This window comes from Pseudoliparis swirei, unplaced genomic scaffold (assembly GCF_029220125.1).
Source record: "Pseudoliparis swirei isolate HS2019 ecotype Mariana Trench unplaced genomic scaffold, NWPU_hadal_v1 hadal_28, whole genome shotgun sequence".
NCBI lineage: Eukaryota > Metazoa > Chordata > Actinopteri > Perciformes > Liparidae > Pseudoliparis > Pseudoliparis swirei.
Genome location: NW_026613264.1, coordinates 571342 through 584352, shown reverse-complemented (window position 1 = coordinate 584352; position 13011 = coordinate 571342). Strand labels below are relative to the sequence as shown.

At 44.6% G+C, this 13011-nt stretch overlaps 2 protein-coding genes across 3 annotated transcripts; both read right to left on the bottom strand.

Annotated features, from left to right (window-relative positions):
* Nucleotides 1–102: 102 nt before the first annotated feature.
* LOC130191215 (mitochondrial basic amino acids transporter-like) lies at nucleotides 103–7180 on the bottom strand. Of its 2 annotated transcripts, XM_056410877.1 has the most exons (4): nucleotides 6913–7180; nucleotides 5210–5253; nucleotides 4164–4247; nucleotides 103–3109 (listed from the first exon to the last, which is right to left on the bottom strand). In XM_056410877.1, exons 1-4 carry the CDS (start codon nucleotides 6944–6946, stop codon nucleotides 2375–2377), a joined length of 897 nt encoding a protein of 298 aa, XP_056266852.1. In that variant the 5' UTR covers nucleotides 6947–7180; the 3' UTR covers nucleotides 103–2374. The 2 variants fall into 2 exon arrangements, with proteins under 2 accessions (XP_056266852.1, XP_056266851.1); XM_056410876.1 differs by lacking the exons at nucleotides 5210–5253; nucleotides 6913–7180 and having other exon boundaries at nucleotides 4164–5144.
* Nucleotides 7181–8562: 1382 nt separating this feature from the next.
* LOC130191211 (tryptophan--tRNA ligase, cytoplasmic) lies at nucleotides 8563–12789 on the bottom strand. The gene is made up of 11 exons (XM_056410867.1): nucleotides 12716–12789; nucleotides 12276–12401; nucleotides 11514–11730; nucleotides 11254–11362; nucleotides 10932–11051; nucleotides 10618–10800; nucleotides 10358–10458; nucleotides 10009–10121; nucleotides 9746–9919; nucleotides 9524–9664; nucleotides 8563–9322 (listed from the first exon to the last, which is right to left on the bottom strand). Exons 2-11 carry the CDS (start codon nucleotides 12387–12389, stop codon nucleotides 9164–9166), a joined length of 1431 nt encoding a protein of 476 aa, XP_056266842.1. The 5' UTR covers nucleotides 12390–12401; nucleotides 12716–12789; the 3' UTR covers nucleotides 8563–9163.
* Between the last annotated feature and the right edge of the window lie 222 nt (nucleotides 12790–13011).

Below are 13011 nucleotides of genomic sequence, written 5' to 3'. Positions count from 1 at the left end.
CCAGGGGGCAGTCTTTCATTTCACATTTCTGGATTTCTTACCTGGCTTAATAGATCCATACATTCTCATAACATGTTGTGGTAATAGTTGAATTGTACCAAGAAGTTTACTCCAGAATACATTGATTTTTATTTCACCATTCTCAGAGGACTACAGAGTGTATGTGCACACTGCATATGAACAGGCACCGCACAGAAGGCACATTACAGTTAAATCAGCCCTTTTACAAAGATGTCAACAATCATGCATAACCCACCAGTACAGCCACACAAGAGAACTAAAACCATGAAACAAAGACACAGATTGCAACTAAAGAAAATCTAAATCCTATTGAGAATTCCCTTTTAAACTTTGAAGGATGATATGAAAACAAAACCCAAATTCACAGTATGTACGACGTCGTTGGGCGAAGCCGCTTCAGACCAGTCGCAGCCACTCTTTAAAAAGAAAAAAACAGACGTGAAAATGTGTGGAAGGAAAATAGCTCCAGCAACTTTGATACTAAGGCATTATTTTGCTGCATGAACGCAGTTGGGTTGGTTTACTTTTCAAACCTGGAAAATGTAAAACGTCTGTGAACTCGGGCAGCTGAGTGACCTCGAGGTCAGGCGCCTCCAGGTCACGGCGGGGTCTCTCGAGTTATGACTAACCCGGTGAGCGAGGAAAGCAGGTGTCCTATCTTTATTTGGTTAGTCAAAAGATTACCCAGTCAAGAAGTAGACAAAGAGAACAGTTTGTAAAATAAATTGGAGATTCATATTTAAACTTTAAACGCCAACATTACTAATATGTCTTTGCAGAAAAGTAAAGCTTGACAAGTGATGGATTCTTAACTCGTCACCAGCAGCTACAAAATGCTAAATCTGCAGCTGAATTGTTTTTAAATTGCCAGACCTATTCCTTCTTCTGCCTCTCGGTGGCGCAGGCCAGCGTGTCGGGAACAGACGGAGCCCGACACGCAAACAGGAAGCACACGATTTAAAAAGCCGACTTTTAACCATCATTCCTCGACACCGCACCAGAGCATTGCACGACTTTTAAATAGAACGGTTAAAATCGATTGCAACGGTAAAACTCTGATGGTTTCTACCAGTACGTGTACTCGTCATACCATAAGGTGCTTTCTCTGGACACGGTACGATGTCGTCAACAACAACAACATCAGCAGAGGCTTTGGACAGTGATTGGGTCATAATTACAGATCTGATCACATGCTTATGCAGGGTTCTGACATGTTGGATTTCCAGGACTTTAAACTACATTTCCAGGACCAAACTGAACTCGGTGTATACATGAACATTTTGAAAAATGTATTCAAACAATGAGAATTACAAATCATACAATACACCATAAATGAAACAAATGTTTCATCCCGACCGCTTCCTGAGCTTTTGTTGCTATGACCAGCGAACTTTTCAGTTAAGGTGCGTTCACTTGCAACGAGAAAAAATAATAATTGCGCCGACAGTATGAGAGCGTACGCCGGCTTATATTTTGAGCGTCTTCCTTTCTAAAACATATTAATTATTTCAAACTCAGCGTAAATGAACATGTGAATATAACATTTCCATGACTTTTCCAAAACTTTTGTGATTTAAGTTTTTTTCCATGACTTTTCCAGGCCTGGAAATGAACATTTTAAAATTCCATGACCGGAGGAACCCCGTTATGTATCTGAACCATCTTTAACATAATTCAATGGCTAAAACAGAGCAGATATTTCCTCCAATTAAAAAGAAAATTAAAAAGCATCCAGACCGTGGCTCAAATTTCTATGACCTCATTAGGAAAATTGAACTACATACACAATCATATTAAATGTTGGTAAAACGCTGTCTTTGTCTTTGTAGCCATGCTAAAAAAGATGCCATGTTCACACAATATGGAAGTGAAGAGTTAGGGGGCGACTTGACCTGGAAACCATGGAGGTCACGATGTATTACGCAACAGCTTTAAATCTTTAAATTGAATCTTAAATCACATTCATTTTAACCGATTGAAATTTGTGAAATGTTTCAGTAAAAACACATTTATGTTCACAAGCATGCTGAACTTAGTAGACCAGGAACTGTCAGTGAATGTCTCACAGCGGGGAACACACTCTGACCTCTGACCTGAACACAGCATTAAAGACAAAGTGTTCAAACACATGGACTGTTAACCATATTTGCAAGCGCAACCGTTATCTTAAAATCTATATTGTTTAAATAATCCACACGGCCACGTGGCTGACGCTCCATGGGCGTCCCTCGGCTCAGCCCCGCTCTCTCATCATGGACTCTCGTGAGCGGATCACCTGTATTCAGCCGCGACTTCCATCCCGATAAACGCTCTTCCGATCCCCGAGGACCGCCGCCGTTCCCTCCGCAGCGGCTCACATGCCGGTCGGCTGCGGCTCGGCGTCCTGGCCGCTGCACTCGTCTCCCTCGCGCATGTACAGGAGGAACAGAGTCACGGTGGCGAAGGTGGTGGCGTTGACCGGGAAGGCGCGCAGCAGCGTGGACGTGAGCCCCCGGGTGAAGGCCCGCCACCCCTCCTTCCTCCAGCTCTGCCGGACGCAGTCCATGATGCCGCTGTACTGGTGGACGCCGCCCACCCCGTCCGCCTGCAGACGCGACTTGATCACGTCCACGGGGTAGGTGGAGATCCAGGAGGCGATGCCGGACATGCCGCCGGCGAACAGCAGCTTGGGGATCATGTACGGGTCGTCCGGCTCGCAGCCCAGGTAGCGCGTCCACGTGTCGTAGGCCAGAAAGTACACGCCGAAGCCCGGGGCCTCGCGCAGCAGCGTGGTCACCATGCCGCGGTTGATGCCTCGGATGCCCTCCTTGTTGTAGATCCTCACCAGGCAGTCCAGGGAGTTCTTGTACAGCTTCCTCTTGGACTTCTTCTCTCCGGTCCCTTGCAGCTGCATGCGCGTCTTGGCCAGCTCCATCGGGCAGCAGATGACACACTGGATGGTCCCGGCGGACGCGCCGGCCAGGAACTGGTTGAGAGGCGTGTCGCGGCCGAGCTTGCGCATGGCGTTGCGCTGGACGCCAAAGACGATGGCGTTGATGAAGGTCAGGCCCATCATCGGAGAGCCGAGGCCTTTGTAGAGACCGAGCATCTGCAGACACAGAGACAGATTACTGGGACCGCTGAGGGAGGCTGCAGAATCCCGCCGAGTCGACGTGTCCTTGAGCAAGACACGCGACCCCGAGTCGCTCCCCGTCGCCGTGTCTCCGGCGTGAGAATGCAACAGATTGTAAGTCGCTTTGGAATGTTTTATGGCCCTGTTGAGGCTCCGCCCACTCCTCCTCTCTACCTCCATCTGATGGAAGGTGGAGGTCTGGATGGTGGAATATGCCGACTACCAACTCTTCATCCACTGTCATATTCATTGTGTTGTTCCTGTGTTTTAATGTGTGTGTAATGATTCCTTCTGGTCACATGACATCTATTACACCTGTCCATCCTGGAGAGGGATCCTCCTCTGTTCTCTCCTCAAGGGGTCTGACCTTTTACCCTGAAGGGTTGTTTGGGAGTTGTTCCTGATCCCATGTGAGGTCAAAGGTCAGGGATGTCTATGTACAGATTGTAAAGCACTCAGGGGAATTTGTAATTTGTGAAAATGGGCTAAACAAATGAACTGAATTTGACTCCTGACAGCCAGCTTCAGCTGCGAGGGACACGCATACAGACGTGTGATACACGGCAAAATAAAGAAAGATCAACAGGTCATTGATTTTGTAAATGTAATTTCCACATAGATGAATGCGAGGGAACAAATAGCCACTTACAATTTGCATATTATACTGTAGAAGAAATACAATTCAAAGCCTCCAAGTGAGACCACGCCTCCACCACTCAGCTCAAATGGCACGAGGTGCAAAGCTTTATTTAGCCCATGCAGAAAAAGGCCCTCAGTGACCCCCGCCCCTCCCCCTCTCAGCCACAACACCCCATGTTGGGAACATGCTGGCTGATCACGGCCTGCTGCATGTTGAGAGGTGGGACTGTAACTGGAGGCTTTAGAGCAGTGGCCAGTCTCAACCTCGGCATCGAGAGCACATGGTGAAAAGACTAACCCGTTATTTAACAGCCATGACATGTGCAGCCTAAAAAAAAAGGAAAATACATAAAACCAGTAAAACATGAAGAGAAATGTAGAAGAACCGTACCGACTCCTGCCGTATGATGGACTGGAAGCAGTGATACGTCCCGCGGTACAGAGGTCGGTCCACATTCTGAACTTGAAGCCTCACCTGTGGAAGCACAAGCTTCAGGTTAGAGTCACACAGGAGAGTCACGGGGCCACAACGGAGCCACGACGGGGTCAAAACGGGGCCACGACGACCACACGCCACACACCGAATGGGAAACAACAAGCAGGCGGAGCTTTGGAATGCTTCTTTGAGGGTCATAAAAATATATTAAAAAAGATGCAACACAAGGGGAAAGAAACTGAACCGAGGATGCACGAGAAATAAAAAAATAGCTTCTGGGCTTTTGATATATTTCTGGAGCGCAAGACAAGACAGCGGGTGAAATACATTTTAAAAAGACCTCGACCATACTCACGAGGTCGCCCATGGAGAGGTCGTTTATTTCTCTCTCGTCTACAACACAGTGACCCTGTTGCTGCTCAGACTCCCCGAGACAAAAGCTCAGGGACAAACGACATGAGGAACAAGAGCTTCAACCAGAACCACGGACCGTCGCGAGAGCTGCCAAGCGGATGCGGCAATTTCAAACAATTGTGCTATATTTAATGACTTATGACAACAAATTAAAGTTAGTTTTACAGAAATGGTCAAATGAAACAATTCTACAAACTATAGTGATTACAATACGTCACGATGCGGTTAATTGAGACATGACTAGAGGGCGTCACCAGTTATCTAATGCAGGAACTGAAGCAGAAGGGGAAATGAGTTGAGATGTCGATCTGAACTTTGATGTAACCCGAAGTTCAGAAAAATACTTTACAGGATACATAAAACTCGGTCGTTATAAAACACAATCTGGAGTTAAAACACAAGTATTTAGATATTTATAATAATAGTAATAGCTCTACAGTCAAAGATCCCACTCATCTTGCTCAAGTATATCTCAGTTTATTGTCGGATGACTAACTTCAGATTATCTGGGTTCAATTTCAGAGCGGTGTGATGAAGCAGATAGATGAGCAAATAGTAATAAAATAAAAGACGGAACAGGCACCCACCTTCACCGTGTCAAACGGATGTCCAACCAAAACACCAGTTGCACCTGAAAGACAAGAGGACATCTTTAAATGTTATAAAAACTCCTCCTCCACCTGATGGATGGTGGAGGTCTGGATGGTGGAATATGCCGACTACCAACTGATCCGATGTGAGGTCAAAGGTCAGGGATATCTATATGTACAGATTGTAAAGCACTCTGAGGGGAATTTCTAATTTGTGAAAATGGGCTATAAAATAAACTGAATCATATTGGAATGTACCAATTATGAAACCAGTTAGAAAATGGCTCATAATCTGGTGGCTCATCTCTGAAATGCAAACAGTCCCGACCGAGCAGAGTCAGCAGCCGCCGCGTCGACTGGCGGCGACTTGTGCCCCTTGACTTCCATGAGCAAAGAATCTATTATACAAAAGGAACTTCTGACCATGTCACATCAGGACGGATTAGCCAACAGAGGCATCGCCTCCTCAAATGTAACACGCATTAATGTGACGCCATATGCACACACCACTAATGGTGTTCAACAATGCGGAATACAAACGGTAAGATACAAAAGGCTTTTTAAAACAAAATGTATTATTATTAGTTAGAGCCCCTCGACTTTGGAACGACTACCGGAGAGGCTGCAGCATCAGTGACTTCTTTGAAATCACTTCTTAAAACCCATTTTTATACAACAGCTTTTAAGTGATCTCGTCCTTTCATGCAGAACTTTGGTTCCCCTCATTTAGTTTGTTTTTTATTTAAATATATATATATTTATTATTTTTTTATTATAAATGTTATATTTGTTCCTTACTATTCCATTTGTTTTGCCTTGACTCCCTGTAGAGCACTTTACAGGTGGAGCTCACACTTATGATGCCGTGTGACCTGCTTGCATTGGGCCTACAGGACGGAGCACGTCTGTGGATCAGTTGCGAGAGGGTGAATCTAAATTAGCTTCAGGGGAAGATAAGAGCACACATATGGCTTTATTTTCAGGTCATAGTATCTCTACATAATTTACTAAGACAACTAAACTCTCACACGCGTCTTTCTGGACAAACCTGTTGGGTCAGCATCTCTAAAGTAAGACTATCAGGGGAGAACTGGCCTTGGGGGGCAGGGGCTCAAACCCCAAAAAAGGGCACCCGTCGGCAACATGATTTTTCTATCGATCACTGCAACTTGAAGTTAAGTAATTGGTTGCTATAGCAACACCTGAAACACATAGTGTTGTGAGAAGACATGAGAGCTGAACAAAATGACTTTTTTTTCTCTTCACATTACAATTTGTTTTTATTCACAAAATGATAGGAGCGGAACATGCCTCTGGACGGGAGGGTCGTGGTCCTCTGGTGTGGGACTGCAGACTGCTCTGATGTCTGATGAGTCATACGAGAGAGAAAAGCTCGCGCCATGCCCCGAACACGCGCACAGGTAAACAGCGCGTGCACATTTAACGCACACAAAACCAGATATTTCAAGAACGTCAACACCGCTCCCCTCCCTGCATGTCAGCGCACAACGTGAAGCAACACCGGGGTGTGCGTCCGACTTAAGGAGTGCGAGTCTCTTCCCTGTGGGTTGTTACTCAGACGTGGCAGGGGGGGGGGGGGGGGGGGCTCCACGCGCTCCTCGACAAGAGTGGCTACTGCTACTTAGCTCCAGCCTCTTGCTAGCTCAACCCGCTAATATCAATCCCGGCTCGGTACTCACCTCCTAAGCAGCCCGCAGCGAAGTCCAATGCCATTCCCTAAAAAAGATAAATATATATATATTTATATCACGAATGAAACGTGCGTCAAGCTAAGCGCGTGGTGCTGGCTGACAGGCGAACTTCACGCGGTATTTAGCGGGATCTTTGTGATCAATCTCCCGGGGAAAAAGTGCTGGGGTCGTTAAATACAAGCTCAGCCCGGCCGGTGAGCTTCAGTTCCACGGCTTGAATCACGGTGCAAGCGCGCGGACTCGAGACTGGGAGGAGGAGGAGGAGCAGGAGGAGGAGGAGGAGCAGGAGGAGGAGGAGGAGGAGCAGGAGGAGGAGCAGGAGGAGGAGCAGGAGGAGGAGGAGGAGGCGCTGGTTCAAATGAGAAAAGAAGTCACGTGTATTCAGTCTATATTTTTTTATTTTAAGGAAACCCAATCGGAGGACTTGAAGGAGACAACTCCCCCTCGCCGGGTCTGTCCGCCCCTCGCGCCCATTGGCTGCTGCCGGGCTGAGCTGCGCATGCGTGGTTGAAGCCCTCAAAATCAACAGTGTTTTCTGGTGGTCGTCATCAGCATGTTACGAGGGCCCAACTTTAACAGAGCGATGGGATGTAGGGATGAGGGTTCATTTTTATTATTTTAATTTAATTTTATTTTATTGTTTTTCTTTTGGGGGTAAAGCGTCAACTGACAGATTAATACTCCAGAGGGTGGCGGTAATGCACCAATTATATGGATGCCAACCGCCGTTAAAAAAGAAGAAGAAGAAGAAGAAGAAGAAGAAGAAGAAGAAGAAATCATCTGTCAATGGCTGATTCAACCAGCTAAACCAAACACAACTTACCTGTAACTTATATTTATAAAAATAGAAGTCAATATAAAGTGCAGTTTGCACAATGGGAAGTCATTTGTAATAAAGTCTCTTGGCTGGAACGTTTGTTTATAGTGTAATTTTCAAACATTCAAATGTCTCCGAGAGAGGAACGTGGTGCAGCCTGTTTGTGGAGTGCAGAACTATGGAGGAGTTAAAATGACAGGTCCGGACCGCCCCAGCTCATTTGCATATAAGGACACGTAAATGTCACCCATAAATAAATGAAGAAATACGTGTGGACACATAAATAGAGACATAAATAGTTGAGTTATAAATTATATTTATTCATTCCTGTATTTATTTATACATTTATTTAAGCATTTATTTATTTATACATTTACCTTTTCAGTCTTTCTGTTTTGTATATTATATAGAATAATATTGTATTTGATTTGATTAACTGAATAAAATACACATGATGAAAACGATAACGTTTTAAAATAATGCCATTATGAATATTTCAATATTTCTGACAGCTAATATATGGTTGTCTACAGAGTTGTAAAACATCACTCTTTTCACTGTATTATATCATGACATTTTTATTTTTGTGTATTGTTGCGTTCATTTATATTTGCAACATCTGGCACACCCCCCCATGTTAGGGAGATACACAGTTCACTGACAGTTTGTCTTGTTCTCGCAGCAACTGGGCCACCATTTTATAATTTCATACAGCTATTATCAATTATGTATTAACTGTGACTGCTGGAAACATTTAACATGTCTGAAGTGAAAGGTAAAAGGCCGTGGGCGCCGATAAACATGCGTTTTCAAAAGAAAGGTTTGTGGTTGTTCAAGTCCTTTTTATTTATGTCCGTGCATACCCTCAACACTTCGACTGCGCTCAGAAAGAGTTGAATTAACTTCCTTTTGCTGATAAGACAAACATTTGACACAGATAGCCTCTTTATTGATATGCTCAAACTCTTCAGACATTCACCTCTCATATGATCATCCTGCACCGATCACTTACACACAGCTGCTTCTGTTCATTCCAAAGGGACAGTTACTGTTCAATGGCTATGGCTACCCCCCCCCAAAGTAAAATACAACTTCTCGACTAACACTGTTAAAAGGTGGACGCGTAGCTGTGTTGGAAGCAGATTTAGCAACAATAACTATTTATTTGTCATTCATCCGGAATGGTTTTCTGGGTGAAGAGTCGGGTTCATGTGACATTACAGCAGCGCTGCAAACACAAACACTTCATGACAATAGATTTATAACAAGTAGCATGAAGGCGAGGGTAATGCTTCGTCGGCCACAGAGTAGCACACCATCGTCTTCACGTTGCAAGTTAAATGGAAAAAGATGGATCATTCTTTGCACTGGCAGAGAGATCAGTGACTTGATACACCTTGACGTCACAGTTCCACAAGCAGGCTATAAGTTAAAGTTTAAAGGCCTGGGGGTCATGAACTCTTTGACTGTCTCGGCTGTGACTTGTTTGCGTCGCTCTTGATGTTGCAGAATGATCGGCTGCAGCGTCTCAATCAAAAGCTTCTTCAGTTCTCCCGTGAGAAGAGCTCCACTGAGGTAATCCTGCAGAGGGACGTTTAAAGGAAGAGGAGGAGTGTGCAGAAAGGGAGTTGAAGAGTTCAAGGGAGGAAGAAGAAACCGGAATGAGTGTCAAAGCCGTGGAGAGAATCAGGAAAACAAAAAGAACAGAGAAAAGAGCGGGATTAGCACAATAAATAAAGCTGGGAAACTATCATTTGTTTTCTTTGTCATCCACATCTTCACCTGTCTGATCTTCTCCAGCTGTTCATCATCCTCCAGGAAGAAGGTCAGGTACATGAAGGCAACGTCTATATCTGGGTTTCCACCATACTTCCTGTGCTCTTCCACTGTGTCTTTTCCTCCCGAAAAGGCATGTTTGTTGACCTGTGAGTAACGAGAACACTGATCAGTAAGCACGTACGCATAATATACATTTAAATTAGCAATGCCTAGACACAGGGGCACCTTGTTTTTGATCTGCTTGGGAGTGTCAGTGAGGAAGATCGAGGTGTTGGCATCACTGGCGCTCATCTTGGTCTGCGCCCCCTGCAGGGCTGGGAAGAAGGTGGAGTGCAGCAGGGCTGGTTTGGTGTAGCCGATCCTTGGAGCGACATCACGGGTCATCCTGAAGTAGGGGTCCTGGATGAACGAGAGGATAGATATATATACACGTCGTTGTGAAATATGACCCTTTATGGTGTCATCTATTACTGTCAGGGTGTCCTGACCTGGTCTATTGCACAGGGGATGAGACACTGAACATCCGTTCTGCCTTTAAAGATCTGTGGGAACGAGCTGCTGAAAGATGGGGCTGCCTGGATGGCTGGGAAGCTGATCTTCCCTGGATGGACAGAAAATGACAAACCCCATGAAGAAACAGCAAGGTGTGAACACAACTTCAGGATCGGAAAGAAATGTCAAAAACAAAGAACAGGATTACACCGACATATTTTGTAAATCTAAACGAGAGTACATTTTTCAGCGGCTGGCTTGACTATGAAAGCAAATCGGCGAATGATCCGTCTTTATTTTTTAGAATTAGGAAGCCTCAGTCGTCAGTTGTTGCCGCTGCCTTACCGATGCAGTCGCTGTCGGTAAATCCAAAGATGCCTTTGACCTGGTTGAACGTCACATGTTTCTGGACCTTCACCACATTTCTGTAGAATTCAGGGGATGCTCTGCAGAAGGTTAAATAAAATGAACACATTAAAACACAAAACTCTTGACCAGATTAAGAAATGATCTGCTTTTATGTGAACAAATAATAAATATGGCAAGGCTTCTACGCATCCGAGGAAGCCTCAGCATCAGGGGCGTCAGTCAGGAAGAGGTTTTACCCCATGTATTCGAGGTCAGAGAAGATGAAGGTTTTGTTCACATCAAAGCCGCAGGCAATGATGTCCTTTGCATTTTCCACAGCAAAGCGGTGGCACTCTTCTAGTGTTAGATCCTTCCACAGATACTTCTCATCGTCCGTCAACTGGATCACCAGAGGAATGTCAAATGCATCCTGCAACCATCTGCAACAAGAAAGTCAGTTTCGACTCCAACTTGATAACCAGAATTTAAGATTGTGCTTTTCTGATTTAACACTTGCATTTGCCTTTAATAGCTCTTTGTGATTAATAAACATTCTAGAGGGAGAACTCACTTGGTGAAGATGAAGGGGATGAGGTGACCGACATGCATGGCCTCTGACGACGGACCTCTGCCAGTGTAAAGGTAGAAGGACTTGTGCTTCTCATACGCATCAAGCACCTGATGCATATCTCTGCCGGGAACAGAGATAAGAGGAAAGTTATATATTGACGTCTCATTCTCCCAGAAACTCTCACCAACATGTTTTACTTAGTGGAGAAACGGGAACGAAAGGTCACGGAGGTACGGCGTGGACGTTTTCATGTTGACGTCGCACAATAACTTGTGAAATTCTCAAACACAGATGACACATTTTCAGTTATTTCAACGCTGACCTGTGCGAGAAGAAAACCCCTCTGCGTAGAAAGTGGTGCGGCTTCTGTCCCGATACCTTTTCTATTCTGTCCACCAGCTCCATGTCAATTTTACTGCTGCCAAACCTCACTAAGGAAAGACATGACACAATGGGAATTGTGTTGCTATCCTATAGCACAAATCACATGTTGACCTTATGATTGAAAATATATCGAAAACGTAGCAATAGAAATCCAGCTCTTTGTGGGAAGGCCACGCTTGCAGCGACTTTTAATCGTACCGATGAGTTTGTCGTAATCCACTCCCTTGGCGCTGTCGGTGGAAACGTTCCATGGGTCAACAGTGTCTTCGTTGTTCGCCCCATCTGCTGCTGGCCTGTTGTCAGGGGCAACAGAGTCGTCTGAGGGCGGACAGCCTGCTTTGTAATCCTGACCCGTCAACTGTTTGTAGTTTACTTTCATCTTTTGCAGCATCTGGACAGCAGCAGCAATTTCAGCCTGAGGAACCCAACAACTTAAGATAAAGCAGCCAAATCACAATAAAAAGTGTCAGTGTAAAACAATCGCAATAAAAAAGTGTTGGTTTAAAAGCTATTCTCATTGTATTTTAAAGGGGTTGTTCACCCAAAATACAAAGCCGTGCAGTTAGCTGTTGGTTTCAGCTCTCGGTTTCTACGACTCCTTCCATACAATGTCCAGGTTACTGTGGACAATCTATGGATCTCAATATTCAACGTTTTCAATAGAACTACTTTTAACCAATAGTACAAAAAAAAGTCCCTTTGAAAACTGTTGATAGTTTGTTGTGTGGATTAAATCGACAGTAAAAGAAAAAAAATGCTCCATTGAAACTGACCATTAACCAGACCAGCTCACTGATTTGCTCAAGTACATTAATAATAATACATTACATTTCTATAGCGATTTTCAAAATACTCAAAGACGCTTAACATTAGACATTAATAACAACATTAGATGAACCACCTCTGTATTAACTAACCCAGAGTGAAATCACTGTTTGTAGTTAGATTACGAGCACTTACTTCCTCTGCTTTCGCGTTTTTCAAGACCCTGACTTCGTCTCCTTGAGCTGCCAGCTGCTCGTAGATCTCCAGAGGACTTTTGTCTCCTTCGCCATCTCCATGACAGTCTGTCATCTTTCCAGGTCCCTGCATGGCGTTAAGGTACAACACATGAACGTTACTCACCAAGCATATAACACTATTAAAAGATACGTGTTCTGTATAGCATTCATCTTAACTGCTCAAGCATTACAGGATCCCCTCACACGGGAGTTTGACATCTTCCCATATGTCAACATACCAGTTAACTTGATGAAGCTATTGAGCTAGCTAATCATCTGACACAATCTCCAGATTTACCTCACGCTGACTTATATCATAAATGGTAAAATCCTTAGAATCACATTTAGTAATAGAGGGGCTAATGTTATTTATGGTTGAATAAACAACGAGCCGCATACCGTATATTTAGACACCGCTGACACCTCAATGAAGTTGCATCAGCCTGACTGGGGTAGCGGGTGTTCGGATCAAATGCTTCCCAGGGACACATACGCGTCTTCGAAGGTTCCGCTCATAATGAATGAGCGCAAAGGTCCCACCGTAGGAAATCTCTTTAAAACATTAAATGCGCAGTAGGTTGTCCTTATTTTTATCAGCTTGGTTTCAAGGGAAACCCAGGAGTTAAACTAACGTATCAATACGGTGTATGTCGGAGGAACACATGGCGTACGACATCCACTTCCGTTCTTACCGG

Excerpts from the sequence above, each read along its gene's own strand:
- LOC130191215 (XM_056410876.1), bottom strand. The coding sequence starts at position 4,406 with ATGACCCTCAAAGAAGCATTCCAAAGCTCCGCCTGCTTGTTGTTTCCC. Across the intron at positions 3,110-4,163 it reads CCATCATACGGCAGGAGTCG|ATGCTCGGTCTCTACAAAGG; the intron begins GTACGGTTCTTC and ends CTGTGTCTGCAG.
- LOC130191211 (XM_056410867.1), bottom strand. The coding sequence starts at position 12,389 with ATGACAGACTGTCATGGAGATGGCGAAGGAGACAAAAGTCCTCTGGAG. Across the intron at positions 11,731-12,275 it reads AAAACGCGAAAGCAGAGGAA|GCTGAAATTGCTGCTGCTGT; the intron begins GTAAGTGCTCGT and ends TGGGTTCCTCAG. Across the intron at positions 9,665-9,745 it reads CCAAGCAGATCAAAAACAAG|GTCAACAAACATGCCTTTTC; the intron begins GTGCCCCTGTGT and ends CGTTACTCACAG.